Raw genomic sequence first — 15,885 nt, 5'->3', positions numbered from 1 at the left:
TATTTATTTGGGACAGTAATACACATCTATACTGTTACCCAATATTTTATTTTTAGGGTACAGGCTGTTCCTCAATTTTCAAACACAGCTTCATGTGTACAGTGATTATATCAGCAGGAATAAAACTACTCACATAATTTACAGTTTCTATATATAACCGTTTCCTCTTGCACCCATTGGGGGAACACTGGAACCATGGTATAGAGCTGTAGGAACTTGAGGCCTGATTCAGACCCGGTCGATGTATGCCCCCTGCGCATACGCCGCCTCCGGCGTGCGCATGCCCGAGACCCGGCCAGCGACAGGCGCTCCGTGTCTCGCACCAAAACGGAACGGCTGTCGATTGTGATTGACAGCTCGCTCTGGAGGTGGCCGGGGGGGGGAGGGGGATGGCTACATAATCATAGGCGTTCCCGAAGGAACGCCTGATTGGCAGCCTATGATTGACAGCCTATGATTGTGATTGACCGCTCGCTCTGGAGGCGGGCGGGGGGGGGGGTGGCTACACAATCATAGGCGTTCCCGAAGGAACGCCTGTCGTTTGTGGGAGGCACCACTGACCTCACCTGTGATTTCAGTGATGAGCTTCCTGCTCTATTTAGAGCAGGAAGCTCACTGGGGCTTGCGGGAACGAGACCCTACCACAAGGGTCTCGTCGCAAGCCCCGATGGGCGCGACCATCACCAGGCCGCTCACAAAAGCTGTGGGTGGTCCATCCACAGCTTAGCGAGGGGCCAGCTCCATTAAAAAAAAAAAAAAAAAAAACACCTTGGGCCCTTGAAGAAAATCTCACTGTAGTCTGGCTCCTTTACCTGTATATCCACTAATCTGGAGTCGGTGCAGTTTTTAGAAGTGCCATAGGCGCACTCTGTATTGCGCTGCCTATAGCAGCCATAAATTATTGCTTATTTTTTATTCTTTTTGTTGCCACTGTTAACCTCTGCAGACAGGCAGCTAAGCACTGAATATGTATTAGGGATTGGTGCTGGAAAGCACCCCATACTGCCGCTCATCTTTCCATCAGATCTCTGGAGTGGGTTACTACTATCGTAGGTCGTGAATGTCTCTGTATAGAACAGCAGACTGGACTCTGGAGGTCCAGCAGTTATCACTCCTGTCTCCCCATGCTGGAGGAAGAGAACATTGGCGAGCTGCAGTGTACGGCCCATCGGTGCTTGCAAACATAACTGCACAGTCTCCAGTACTGAGTACGGGGTTAGACAAGGGGCACCTTCAGTCAGCTCCCTCACTAAGCACGAAGGAGGAAGACAGGCAGCCATTTATTAAACTGATGTAGCCGAGTCAGTGCTAGGCCTGAGACGGAGCATAATTCCTGACAGTTTTTAGTGTAGACAGTGCTGGGTATGAGGAGGAGCCGTGTACATGTGAAGGTAGGGAGGGGAAGGGAGAATATATGAAACCTAAATAAGAACCAGATTCTAGCCATCATTTTATATATACTAGATAAATGAAAGTTCGTATCTGATTGGTTGCTATGGTCAACTTCTCCACTTGTCCTCGTTAGAAGGTCTGATAACTCACCACCTAAATCCTGTTACAGTTTGTAGTTTAGTCATTGCTGCGCCTAAGGAGGAGAAGACCAATTCCTGTCAGTTTGTAAAATAGTCATGGCTGTGACTGAGGTTGGAGCCAGATTCCTATCAGCATATGTAGTCTAGTCACTGCTGGGTCGTCGGAGGAAGAGCCTAATTCCCGTGAGAATTTGTAGTCTAGTCACTGCTGGGCCAGAAAAATAGCTTAACTCCTGTCAAGAGTTTGTTGGGCCTTAGGTAGGGTTCTCCATCGACTGTTCCACCATCAGTGGTCCATGGTTTCTAATCATTGTTGGAGAACAATTGATGGATCAATGAGTAATAACACAATACACTATATTACTCCCATTATGGAAAATAACTAATTGGGGGGGGGGGGGGGGGGATGAATTGGTGGGCTCCGGGGGTTATGGAGAAGATTCAAACCGACAGAAATTAAACTCGTCTGCTGCAGGCTAGGGATGGCCATCAACCACTGATGGTTAGGTGATGTTTCCCATAGACAAGCTGTTATCTTTACTCTCCTCAGGGGTAGTCATTCCAGTCAGAGGACAGCAGAATAAGTTGGGTTTCTATTCATGTCTCTTCTTAGTCTAGAAATCAGATGGTACTTCCACCCCAATTTGAACCTGAATACCAGTTTTCATCTCGACAAATTCAATAATCAATATATAATAGGAAGAGAAACAAATTCCTGGTATCAATGGACAGTGCCTCTCTCTTTGGGCTCTTCTTGTCATCCTAAGAGTATCAAAAGGTTTTAACTAACCTCATGGCAATGGCATCTTTCAAGGTGTGATAGCCATTCATTACCTGGATGACCTGTCAATCAATGCAGGATCCTTGTCCCTGCCCAGGCATTAGTCTCTTAAACGTGACCCTTGAACTACCAAAAATCTAGCCTATATGCTGCTCATCAGATGAACTTTTAAGGACTTCCATTCAACACAAGCAAAGGGTATTCTTGCCAGAACACAAGATTCTCTCATTACAGACTCTAATAGGGTCTCCATTGGCTCTCAGACGTAGTCCTAGGGAAGCTGGTCTCAACCATCAAGGTTGTTCAATTCCAGATAGAACTGCTTTAGTAACAAAACAAATAACACCATCACCTATCTTGCCCGCTAACTCAGTTGTTACCAAAGAGAGATGGTGCCTTCACCATTTTAAACTTGACACTCTTAACCAATATTAGTCTTCAGGGCTGGCTGGCTGTAACTCTTTAGCACTTTCTATGGGTACTATAGTCCAGATTAAATATCAAGGCACTGGGATGAAGAGTGGTTCTAAAAGCACAATCTCTCATAAAAGTTTAATGCCAGATCATGAGAGGTTTAGTTTCATGAAAGTCTCAGTGCTGATGGTCTTCTTTCAGAGAAGAGAAGCTCTGGTTTCAGAAGTACAAACATTTTATCAAGGGGTGTTACATGTCCAGCCCTCATATGTCTCTCCATGGGTTCTTAACTTAGTACTGACACTTTGGATACTGTAGAAATGAAGCATCTATCCTGGAGACAGGTTTTCTGTTGGCAATTTCTACGTCAGAAGAGTCTGAGTTGGGTCTCTCTCTCTCGATATCATAAGGTTTTTATTTTTTCCATGTAGATGGAAACTTCCTTTCAAATCGGTATTGGTATAAAAATTCCTCTTAACTCCAGAGGTAGTAAATCCTACATTATGTAAAGAACGATGGTCTGATGTGGAAGATTCTTCCTCCTTTTATTTGTAGATAGGATGGCAAATTTTCAAAAGACAACCTAATAGGTCCTCTATGATACACAAGAGGTTGGCCTAGGACACATCAAGCAATATTTATATGGATTAGGTCTGTAATGCAACAAGCATGTAATGTAGCAGGTAAACAAATTCCTGCAAACTGGAGAACACATTACACCAAGTTGGGCCCCTGCATGAACCAACTATGCCAGGTAGCCACCTAGTCTTCTGTTCAAGATTTTGAAGTTCAATGTGTTTATATCTAAAAGACATCAGTACTAGACAAGAATTTATGCACAGCAATGTCAGAGTAACTGCTCACGTTTCCAGTATCTCCCAAAGGATGCAATAGAAAAAGGGATTTGTGTACTTCAGTGAAATTCTTTCTTGAAGTCCACTGGGTGACACTGGACGCCCCCATCCAATTTATGCTCTGGTTTGTCCTTTGTTTGACTTAAGTCTTTTTGTAGTTGGAGGACAATACCTAGCAACGGACTTACTATAAACTAGGGCACATAATGGAGAAGGAGCCAGGAGTTCAGTGAGAATTTCTTAAAAGCACCCAAACTCCTAAAGACAAAACTATACTGGGGTTCCAGTCTCCCACAAGCGGCTGAATTCAATGTGAATTGAATAGCGCTGTGAAGAAGCTTCCGGATCTATTCAATTCAGCGCACTGTTTTGCCCGACTGAAGGTTTTCTGCTTGCACCCCTCGCAGTGAAAACTGCTGGCAAGATGCCGTTTTCCGCCCTTAGCATTGCGGCAGGCACTTAAGTCGGAGAATGCTGGGTCTCGCGACTAAACACCATGTTTAAGGTGCGAGAAGGGGCAATCTCCGACATAACAGCGTGCTGAATTGAATAGCTCCGGGAGCTCCTTCTCTGCACTATTCAATTTGCGCTGAATTGAATTGAGCCCAATGGGCTTTGAAAACCAAAATTTAGTGTATGCACAAATGTTTCTTTATTTAACCCCCCCTCTAGCACAACAATCAAATTCTACAATGTGTCGTGTAAGTTGCATGGGACTGGTTTAACTTGCATTTGTGTTCTGTTTAAATGCTGACAGATACACACAAATAAGAAATTAAGAAAGAAAAAAGTTACATACCCGTTCTAAGTCTTCAATTTCAGAGCTAAAGTTTTTGCCGTCTTCCTTCATTTCTTCCTCTTCAAGAGTTCTCTCATCATCATAATCATGTACCAACATTTCAGCCGTAGGGTCAAAGTCATGATCTTCAGATGACAGAGAGCCGACTGCAAAAAAACAAGAGAAGACACACCAGAAAACAAAAATATTCATTACTTAAAACAAAAAGACATGATTGGTAAGGTTTGGTACAGTAACATATTATCAAATAAAATTGATATAACACGTTTCCTAAAAGTACATTGAAGACTAAAACTTGCAGCTTTATTGATTTATTTATTTTTTTCTTCATATCCTGACATTTTAAGTCACATTTATGTGAATGGAAGAAACAGAAAAAAAATCAATCAACATTTACTTAAAATGTGTCACAAGAAAATCTAAATTTACAATACCCAAGTGAGAACATTATGTATGCATCATCTGAGGTGCACAGGGCACACCTAACAATTACCTCGGCTCAGCCTGACATCTATTTTAAACCAATACAAAATTATATTATTCATAACGTGGTGCCCAAACATGTAATCATTACATCACTAAAAATAGAATATGGTATTTAAATACATTATTATACACAATACCATGTGCCCTCAATCTAATAAGAATTGCTCTGTTCCTTTCAGTGAGCATGACGCAAATACGGCTATTATTTATTTTACAGATGTACGCAGTGTGGATTGCTTTTGTCCAGGCATTCAGTGAACCTGTCACCCACGCAATGGGTGCTGCCATAGAGTCAGCTTAATCCATTTTCATACTATGACTGCATTCTCCTTCATATTGGGTCTGCCCACAAAATGCCTGAACCTGCATGTAGTAGTCACGGGTACATTAATAATACCCTCTCATGTACCCCCATCCCCCCCACAAAAACAAAACAAATAAACAACAGGTAGGTGTGCTACATAAAATGACTTAGAGTTGGGAATAGCTCATCAACTTCTGACCTGCTACCTGAATATAGGTTGAACTGTCAGCCATCACCTTTAATGAATCGTACAATAAAAGCTATACACATTGACAATAAAGCCTCCAATTTCTTAAAGCACCAGTCTCACTTAAGCAAAAAAATTTAATAAAAATACATAATGTTGTTTCACAAATTACCTTTACTTTCTCTTTGTCATTCTGATTGAATATTTCATTGTGAAATGCTTCAGTAGTTATCTATTTCAGAGAAAAATTGAAATAAAAACAGTATTTTCGAGACTCACATTGTGTTCCCAAGTTTTGATGCGACTGCACTAGGATGCGCTTGCTAGCTAATTACCAAGTACTAATCTCATGCACACACTCCCTCACTGCAAGATCTATGTGGGCATCTACTCTAGAAGTGTCACACATTTGAGTATTTGTAAATCTGATGTACTGCCTGTAGACCTCTTCCTCAGCCTGTTCTAGCATACCGATTATACTAATTATAATGATATTATCCCGTTAGCGTTTATAAGAAATCTTTCTGGCTATGCAACGTTAGGTTTGTTTTTATTTTATTTAATTGCTATATATATTAAAAAAAAAAAAGAAAAAAAAGAAGCTCTATAAACATTTCTAGTTCTAAATTAGTTATCAACCCAATTAAAACATTAAAAGAAAAGTAATAAATTATAGTTAGATACTTCGTTAAGAGACAAGGAGCGATGGTACTACTCTGCCAAGTGGGACTGGTGCTATTATGTCTTAAATTAAGTTTTATATTACTTATAAGTTGTTTTTAAGTATTGTACTTAAAAATATTTTGAGAATGTGTCAAACAATATGGAGGAAAAATATATTTATAAAAATTTCTAGCAATTTTTCGTCTCTTCACATTTCTCAGGCCGCAATAAACTAGGATAAAGGACCATTCGAGTTTGTTCAGAAATAAACATCAAAACACCCAGAAACAAAGGGGTCAATCCAATTGTCCACAATGATCTTGTGCCCACAGCCGCACTTTATGGCAACCCGAACGCGCACAAAAGCGCGGGGCTGCGAGCAAAAATGTGCGAATTCGGGCTCAGAGCAGCCCACGAGGGGTGCGAGTCAAAGTGCCATTGCGGCATTTTAACACCGTGGCAACGGCAACTCGCACCATTTGCGACAATTGGATTGACACCTTAGTGTCGTAGGACCATATTTAGAGGGACATTTATCAAACTCAAGCCTCCCAAAGAGGAGGTGTTCTCCCACAGCAACCAACCAGATTCTATAGGCCCCCATAGACTAGCGACTGATTTGCCGAACACATATGATTGCGTTTAGCAAATTGGGATCTTTTACATGTAGAATTTCACAGATTCCTCGACGGATCGATGGCGGTTCTGGTTTGATCAGGGGATAGGCGGATTGTCCAGTAGATATATAGGGCCCTTTACTATCATGTATCTAGCACAGTCTATAAAATGATAACTAGAATCCGCTTGGTTGCTATGATCAACACTTCCAGTTGTCCTCTTTAGAAAGTTTTGCAGTGGGCAGAAATGTGTGCTCCAGCGGGTATTCACACCAGAACAGAGTAACAATTGAATTGTTCTGCCGGGCACCCAAAAGCAATAGCCACAGGCACAAATATTTAAAACGTTCCTTTAGAGTTTAAATGGAACAAACCAAGATACAACTATACTAAATAGAGGAACATTTCAGAAACAGGCTGATAACTAGACCATTGTGCTCAATTGAACACAAGCCATTAAGAATAAGAGGCATTCGTACACTTGCTTTAAAAACAACAAAAATCACAAAGATGCCTGCTGCATATCAAAGTAAGTGACATATACACTAATCGTGTTCCCGCTAGGCTGCGGGACCGGCAGGTCGCTGGGGAAGCCAGCCTGGGAGTCTCTACGCGTGCCCAAGGAGCTGGGCTTCCCCCAAGCTTTTCCCCTAATGATGAATAGATGCCGTGCGCAAGGTGTCTGTTCACCTGGCAGTGATTAGTCACTGCAACTTTTCCCACCCATGCGACACTGCGGCCCACTGGTGGGGAAGGCTGAGGGTATGATGTTTTAACAGGGCGTCGCCAAGAGGGCAGGGCTCATTTCTCCCCTTTAAAATTGGGCAGGGGGGGGGGGGGGGCAGTTAAAACAAGCTAGCAGGAACAGAAGAATAACATGAATAAGATCAATAACTACATAAGGAATGGAAAGTTTTCACTAATTCATGACCAGAACAAGCTGCAGAGGCCGGGAAGGTGCTTGTTGCAGGTGAACGATATATCGGACGGTCGTGCACCAGATCGTGCAGCGTGTACCGACCGTCCAATATATCGTTCTGTCGTACCATCGGGCATCGCCTAGTGTGTACCCAGCCTAATCCTCACATGTAAAGAGGTACCAAATTTTATTTGTGTACACAAATACTCTTTGTACAAGGTCTGACAAAATGATAGGGCTGCCAGCCCAGTCCAATAACCTCAAAAGGAAATAAATATATATTTTTTTATAATCAGACTTGATGCATATGGAACATTATTTAACAGCGACCTCATTCCAGGGGACGAAATTAAACGGTCCCACACATGAACGATTTGTTGTTCGTCTGGTTTCAGCGCTAGGCAGAGGAGGGGCAAGGTTGGTGAGGCGAGGCCAGAAATGGCACAATATTTATTAGTCATTTACAAAAAGGGCACCTCAGGCTTTCTTAAAGTCTGACCTGCAGTTTTAAGCAGTTTGAGAAACACACTTACTGAAAAACACAAAAGCTAAACTAATATTTTTCTGCATACTTCCTTATATTCCTATTTTACTGTGATTGTGCAAGTTACTCCAAGTAGATTTAAACAGGGTTTTATTTAACATATTATAGAAAATAAACTGGTTTATACATTTGTTTATGTTGATTAAAAAGTTGTTATATTGACATACAAACACTAATCACAAGTTGGTGCTTGTTAAACATCCTTTTAAAAAGTTAACAGTTCCAAAAATCTGATGCGAATAATCAGACACTTTATTGTATAGTTATCAAGTAGATTCTAATTACATAAATTATTTAAGTGTAAGAAATATGAATCCAAGTATCAGGGGGCAATTCGATTGTTTAGCCGGCGGCTATCTTTTTAAGGCGACTGACGGAGCAATTCAATTGTTGCGCCATCTGAGCGCGATAGCCACCTGTCACGGTATTTGTGCTAAAAATGTGCGAGAAACCCGTGGTTAGGGCGCCCTAACCAGGACTTTAGACTAATTTAGCCGTTTTATGGGGTTAAACCCGGTCTAATAGGGCAACGGCGATAATTAATGAGCACAAGAACAATTGAATAGCAACACTGGGCGCCCATTAATTATCACCGCCCATATAACAATCAAATTGCCCCCTGAGATTTTTAACGTGTTCTATTTCTTAACCCATTAATCATATTACATTTTAAGATGCGATTAGTGCATTATTGAAATTTCAATATTGATTTTGTTTTTTTTATTACTTTTACAAGCTTTTCTAGACAGTGTGAGGTTTTTAAAAATAGAGACATGTAGAGTAATGCAGAATGTATCATAAGTGATGTGTGAAACAATCGTGAGAATATATAGGTTTATAAATAAAAGAAATAAAAAAAAAATAAAAACTATTGAAAGTATCATAGAAAAATTAGTGCTCATATTACAAGGACATTTAGAATTAAAACAAACAGAAAGCTCATCATAAAAACGGCTACTTCCTCATTGAGCGAGACACAATGAGACACAGTCTGCAGAGAGCTCTAAGTTGCCCTCTTTCATGTCTATGGGGCTTATTTAATAGGTTGCAAGCTGCAGCAACTCCTGAGAGTCTTCCCGTATTTTTAAAGCGGCAATCATTTGAAAAGGCAAAACCAATCTGGTTCTGCCTATAAAATAATTGCAGTTTTAAAAATACGGAAAGACTCGCAGGAGTTCCCACAGCGGCTGCAGCTCGCAACCTATTACATAAACACCTATATCTAAACTCTCAACAAGCCCAAATGTAGCAACACATGGGAGGTTAAAAAAAATAAAAAATAAAAATAAAAACAGGACAAACCTGGGCTCGAACTGTCAAATGAAGCCTGTGTAGAAAGAGAGAAGAGAAAAAAAAAAAAAGGACACAAATTAACAGTGTGAATTAAAGCCAGTTAAGTTTTGATAAATTTGCTAAATGTGTTTGAGACAGATGTGTGTGTAGTGATGGGGCAAGGCGGAATGTACGCATACAGTACAAGATAGACCTGTGTATAGTTATGGGACAGGAGGGGTAATGATGGGTTTAAACGTGCAGTACGCGATAGATCTGTGTGTAATTATGGGCCAGACCATTGTGTAGTGATGAAACTGATGGGGTAATCGTAAGTACACATACAGTACAAGATAGACTTGTGTGTATTGCTTTACAGGTGGGGTATTTCTGTATGCAGGGTCAGGACTGATGGGATAATAGCTGGGGTACACAAAGTACTAGGGAGACCAATGGGTAGTGCCAGGACTGGTGAGGTGATGGCTGGGGTACACACACAGCATTGCCTATCCCTGTGTGTAGTGACAGGGCTGCTGAAACAATGACTGGAGCACTCACACACACAGTAGTTGATAGACCTGCATATTGATGGGCAGATGGAACAAATCTGGATGTACACATACAGTACTAGATAGGCCTGCATGCGGTGGGGTAAAGGTCAGGGTACACACACATATACAATAGATAGCACTGTGTGCAGAGATGTGACAATGACCCTGTGTGAGTAGTACAGGTGCTGGTGAGGCAGAAGCCAGGGGACATATACAGTAGATAGCCATGTGTACAGTGAAGGGGCGGTGGGGCAGTGGTCCGGGCAAACATACAGTAGATAGCCCTGTGTACAGTGAAGGGGCGGTGGGGCAGTGGTCTGGGCAAACATACAGTAGATAGCCCTGTGTACAGTGAAGGTGAAGCCATGGGACATATACAGTAGATAGTCCTGTGTACAGTGAAGGTGAAGCCATGGGACATATACAGTAGCTAGTCCTGTGTACAGTGAAGGTGAAGCCATGGGACATATACAGTAGATAGTCCTGTGTACAGTGAAGGTGAAGCCATGGGACATATACAGTAGATAGTCCTGTGTACAGTGAAGGTGAAGCCATGGGACATATACAGTAGATAGTCCTGTGTACAGTGAAAGGGCCAGTGGGGCAGTGATTAGGGCACACATACAGTAGATAGCCCTGTGTACAGTGAAGGGGCGGTGGGGCAGTGATCAGGGCACACATACAGTAGATAGTCCTGTGTACAGTGAAGGTGCTGGTATGGCTGAAGCCATGGGACATATACAGTAGATAGCCCTGTGTACAGTGAAAGGGCCAGTGGGGCAGTGATCGGGGCACACATACAGTATAGTCATGTGTACAGTGAAGGGGGCGGTGGGGCAGTAGTCAGGGTACACATACAGTAGATAGCTCTGTGTACAGTGAAGGGGGCGGTGGGGCAGTGATCAGGGCACAAATACAGTAGATAGCTCTGTGTACAGTGAAGGGGGCGGTGGGGCAGTAGTCAGAGCACACATACAGTAGATAGCCCTGTGTACAGTGAAGGGGGCGGTAGGGTAATGGCCGTGTGTATGTGTAGTGCCGGGGCTCGTGGGGCAGTGATCGGGGCACACATACAGTAGATAGCTCTGTGTATAGTGAAGGGGGCGTTGGGGCAGTGATCAGAGCACACATACAGTAGATAGCCCTGTGAACAGTGAAGGGGCCGGTAGGTTAATGGTCGTGTGTATACTGGTGGGGCAGTGGCCGGGGCACACACACACGGCCGGCCAGGACTATGACATAGGTTTGCTTCCCATTATATAACATACTTCGGATTATAAGTACGATGAGTGGGACGATAGGAAAGATGGCTGTAACCAGTTACACCAAGATCTCCCATCGGACTCGGACACCGGAAACCACCGACCCAGCCGCCGCCTATCAGTTCTCAGTCCCACCCCCACCCCGGACAGTCCGTTCCCTCCCGCGGCCTACGGGTTATTTGCACTGTGTGTGGCGGCTCCACCGTCCCCTGACTCCCCCTGCTGGTAGATACGACAGTGAGTGCCAGGATTTGAGGGCATTTGGCCGGTTTCGGAGGCTCCCGGACACGGGATTTACGTGTGAACGGTCCCTCCCCCCGCTCCGGCCCGGTTTTCTTGCTTACCTCCGCCATATTGGTACCTCTAGGCGAACGAGCTGCAACTGCGCAAAGTACCCGGATGGAACGAGCCAGCCAATTACAAAGCGCCTAGCCAGAGGTGTCCGGAGGCCTGGAGGATGGGGCGGGGCCTGAGTCTGAGGACCAGGAGGGGGAGGAGTCACCTGGCCATATAGAGCCTAGCAATGGGCATCTCTTATATCATATTATATATAGTTTTGTGTTTCATGTTATATGTATATATGTATAATCACTGCACATATCTTACATTATATCATGTTATATATACAGCATTCTGCTTCATGTTATATGTATATATGTGTAATAACTGCACATCTTACACTAAATCATGTTATATACAGCATTCTGCTTCATGTTATATGTATATATGTGTAATAACTGCACATCTTACACTAAATCATGTTATATATACAGCATTCTGCTTCATGTTATATGTATATATGTGTACTGCACATCTCACACTATATCATGCTATATATACAGCATTCTGCTTCATGTTATATGAATATATTATTTGTAAAAGTGCTCTTCTCAAACTATCATGTTATATATACAAAATTCTGCTTCATGTTATAAACTTATATGTATATACTGTATTATTATTATTTTATTTATAGGGCGCCACAAGTGGTCCACAGCGCCGTACATGCAGAAAATGGTACACAGAACATTACATTACAATACAGTAACCAAAATATAAACAGAACACAAGTAACAATTAGCAACACAATTCTCCCTACACAGTACAGCTCTGAAGGTGAAGGCTGTCATAGAAGTGCTAGAGAAGAAGGCTGTGAGACAGTGGGGAGGAGGACCCTGCTCCTAGGATCTTACAATCTAGGGGATTGTATGTGTAATCCCTGCACATCTCACACTATATATCATGTTATATATACAGCATTCTGCTTCATGTTATATGCATATACTGTATGTGTAATTACTGCACATCTCTTGCAGTATATCATGTTATATATACAGCATTCCACTTCATGTTATATGTATATATGTGTAATTACTGCACATCTCACACTATATCATGTTATATATACAGCATTCTGCTTCATGCTATATGTATATACTGCATACCTCCCAACATTTGTCCCAGATGAATCGGGACTTCCGCATGCCGAAAAGGAGGCATGTCCCGATAGTAAAGTGGGTGTGGTCTGATGGCACGCCCTAGTTTGCATCACTAAGGGGCGTGCGCCCGGGCTTCCACCCGCACTGTGGGGTCAATCCTATTAGGTGTGAATTGCGAGGTGCGAGTTGCTATTTTCACTTCGGATTCGCATAGCGAATTCATCTTGCAATCCAATCAGCAACTCGCACTGAATTAGTCAGACTGAATTCTCAACTTTCCACTCGCTCCTCCCTGGGGCTGAGAGATGGAAAGGAAAATCTTTATTTTAAGGTTAAGATGTTGGGACACTGGGCCTGATTCAGAGCCGGACGCTCTGACAGAGCGCTCACTCTGAATCAGGGCCGGCCCTCTGGTTTTGCAGAACGGCCTCCTGGCCGCTCGCATAGCTGTGGGTGACAACCCACAGCTATATCGAGCGACCATCGGGCTTGCGACGAGACTCTTGTGGTAGGGTCGTTGCCGCAAGCCCAAGAGTGCTTTCGGCTCAAACAGAGCCGAAAGCACTCTCACTGACATCACTTGTGATAACAGTGGGGCCAGCCCCAAACGGTAGGCGTTCACATGGGAACGCCTCCGTCTGGGCAGCCACGCCCCCGGCATGCCCACCAAAGGGGGCGTGCTGTCACTCAACATTGACAGCACGCCCCCTTTGGTACGAGACCCGGAGCAATGGAAAAAGTTTGTTTTTTATAAATTTCTTGCATTTATAAAAAAAAAAAGCACAAATCAGCTATTTGACACCATTTCAAAACCTACAGTAACTTCCTAATGACCACAAACAGCCTTCTATACAGTCCCGCTAACTAAATTATCCATTTTGGGGGGTCCAGGATTTTCTCCCCACATTTTCATGCATTGCTCGCAAATCTCATTTGCCAGTCAATTCGCACTCCTCCTCCCCCAACTTCACCCCCACCGCTGGACACTGCTGCCCGCTGGTGGGACAGCAGGACAGTCCCAGATAAACGTGACAGTTGGGAGGTATGATACTATATGTGTAATTACTGCACATCTCTTGCAGTATATCATGTTATACTGTATATACAGCATTCTGCTTCATGTTATATATATGTGTGTAATAAGTGCACATCTCTTACAGTATATCATGTTATATATACAGCATTCTGCTTCATGTTATATGCATATATGTGTAATTACTGCACAACTCACACTGCATCATGTTATATATATAACATTCTGCTTAATGTTATATGTATATATTTGTAATAAGTGCACTTCTCGCTCTATATCATGTTATATATACAGCATTCTGCTTCATGTTATATGTATATACTGTATGTGTAATTACTAGAGATGAGCGGGTTCGGATCTCAGAGATCCGAACCCACCCGAATTTCAGGGATCCGGGGCGATCCGAGCGCAGCTCAGATCTCCCTGCCTGCCCCGGATCCCTGACCCGAGGCAAAATCTCGCGACCCCTCTGTCGAGTCGCAAGGTTTTGTTTTGAGCGGGCTTAACGCTGATTGGCTGAGAGAGCACACAAGAGGAATAGAAGATGGCGTCCGCCATTCCCCGCCGCCTGACACCGCTGGCACCCCCCGCTGCCGACACCCCCACTGGCAGCATCCCCCGCTGCCTACACCACCGCTGCCGACACTCCTGCATTGCTGCCCTACGTCCTGAGGAAATCGTTAGCGACCCCCACACTGCCGACATTCCCACACTGAGGATACCACCAGCACCCCTGCATTGCCGACACAGTCAGCAAACCTTCACTGAGGACACCACTGGCACCCCCGCTCTGCCGACACTGCTGGCACCCTGCATTGAGAATACCCCTACAGTGCCGACACAGTCAGCAAACCTGCAATGAGGACACCGCTGGCACCCCCGATTTTCCGACACCGCCGGTACCCTTCACTGAGAACATTGCCAGCACTGCCATTCCATGTACTGGGGACACCGCCAGCAACCCCCGCACTGCCGACACAGTCAGCAAACCTGCAATGAGGACACCGCTGGCACCCCCGCACAGCAAGCAAACCTGCACTAAAGACACCGCTGGTACCCCAGCATTGCCGACACAGCCAGCTACCTGCACTAAGACACCGCTGGCACCCCCGCACTGCCGACACAGCCAGCAAACCTGCACTAAAGACACCGCTGGCACCCCTGCACTGCCGACATCACCGGTACCCTTCACTGGGGACACTGCCAACACTGCCATTCCATGTACTGAGGACACCGTCAGCAACCCCGCTCTGCTGACACTGCTGTCACAGTAAGTGCACTATTGGTGTATCCAACCCACACTGTATAACACACTGTATCCATGTTGGAAATTAGAAACTGAACTGCCACATGTTAGTGCCACCCACTGTGTCACTTAGCGTAGTCAGCCAGATAGCTGGATGCAACTTTTTGGCCTTAACTAGATGAAACAAATAATATTGTGAGGTGGTCAAAATTGATTGGAAATTACTGGAAATAAATGTTATTGAGGTTAATTATACTGTAGGAACAAAAACAGGCCCATTTTATGTGCTTTTAGCCATTTTTATGATTTTTTTAAGAAAAAATCCAGATCCAAAACCAAAACATGGAGGTGAGGTTTTGGCAAAACCAATCCAGATCCTAAACCAAAACACGGCGGTCGGCGCACATCTCTAGTAATTACTGCACATCTCACACTATGGGCTCTATTTACTACAATCCGCATTGGTAATGCAGATTGTAGTGTGAAATTACCGAGTGAATTCGCATTGCGAATTCAGGCAATATCACAGGGATTTACTACAAATCCCTTGCAGTGACAGAGCTTGCGATAAAGCTCTGTCCCTGCTAATCCCCTTCGGAGCCTTATCACGGTATTTTCGCAAAAAATACCATGATTAAGTGCCCGCGCATGCGCCGACCGTTCGCCGCAGCTACCCCCCTCCAGCGCTAAGCCCCGCCCCCGGGGGTAAGCCCCACACAATCGCGGACCCCCCACGACCCCCCCTCCCCCCGCGCGATCCCCCCTCCCTTACTTACACTTACCTGCATGCTCCAGACCTCCGGTGATGTCTTCCATTCATCCGGTCAGGTGATCTCCCATACTGCACTGGGGCCCGATCACCTGATGACCGGGCAGCAGTGCACTGTGGGAGACCAGCTGACCGGAGGGGAGTCATCACCGGAGGCCCGATCACCGGTCCCTGGAGTCAGGTAAGTACATTTTTTTTTTACTATTTTTTTTT

The 15,885-nt window shown here is 44.1% G+C and overlaps 1 protein-coding gene across 2 annotated transcripts in view; it reads right to left on the bottom strand.

Moving 5' to 3' along the window:
* Positions 1-11,578, bottom strand: part of MIER3 (MIER family member 3) — a 31,099-nt gene extending 19,521 nt beyond the window's left edge. Inside the window, exons 1-4 of one of the 2 annotated variants that reach the window (XM_088469394.1) lie at positions 11,530-11,578; positions 9,403-9,427; positions 5,530-5,589; positions 4,381-4,526 (exon numbers count right to left, since the gene is read on the bottom strand). In XM_088469394.1, coding sequence (XP_088325520.1) covers positions 4,381-4,479 — 99 coding nt within the window. In that variant the 5' untranslated portion in view covers positions 4,480-4,526; positions 5,530-5,589; positions 9,403-9,427; positions 11,530-11,578. Of the gene's footprint in view, positions 1-4,380; positions 4,527-5,529; positions 5,590-9,402; positions 9,428-11,191; positions 11,261-11,529 lie in introns of those variants that run through there. The other variant, XM_088469395.1, reaches the window with a different exon arrangement.
* Between the last annotated feature and the right edge of the window lie 4,307 nt (positions 11,579-15,885).

This window comes from Taudactylus pleione, unplaced genomic scaffold (assembly GCF_031769625.1).
Source record: "Taudactylus pleione unplaced genomic scaffold, aTauple2 ptg000092l, whole genome shotgun sequence".
Taxonomy (NCBI): Eukaryota; Metazoa; Chordata; class Amphibia; order Anura; family Myobatrachidae; genus Taudactylus; species Taudactylus pleione.
Note: the sequence above shows the minus strand (reverse complement) of the source record. Positions and strands in the feature narration are given on the sequence as shown.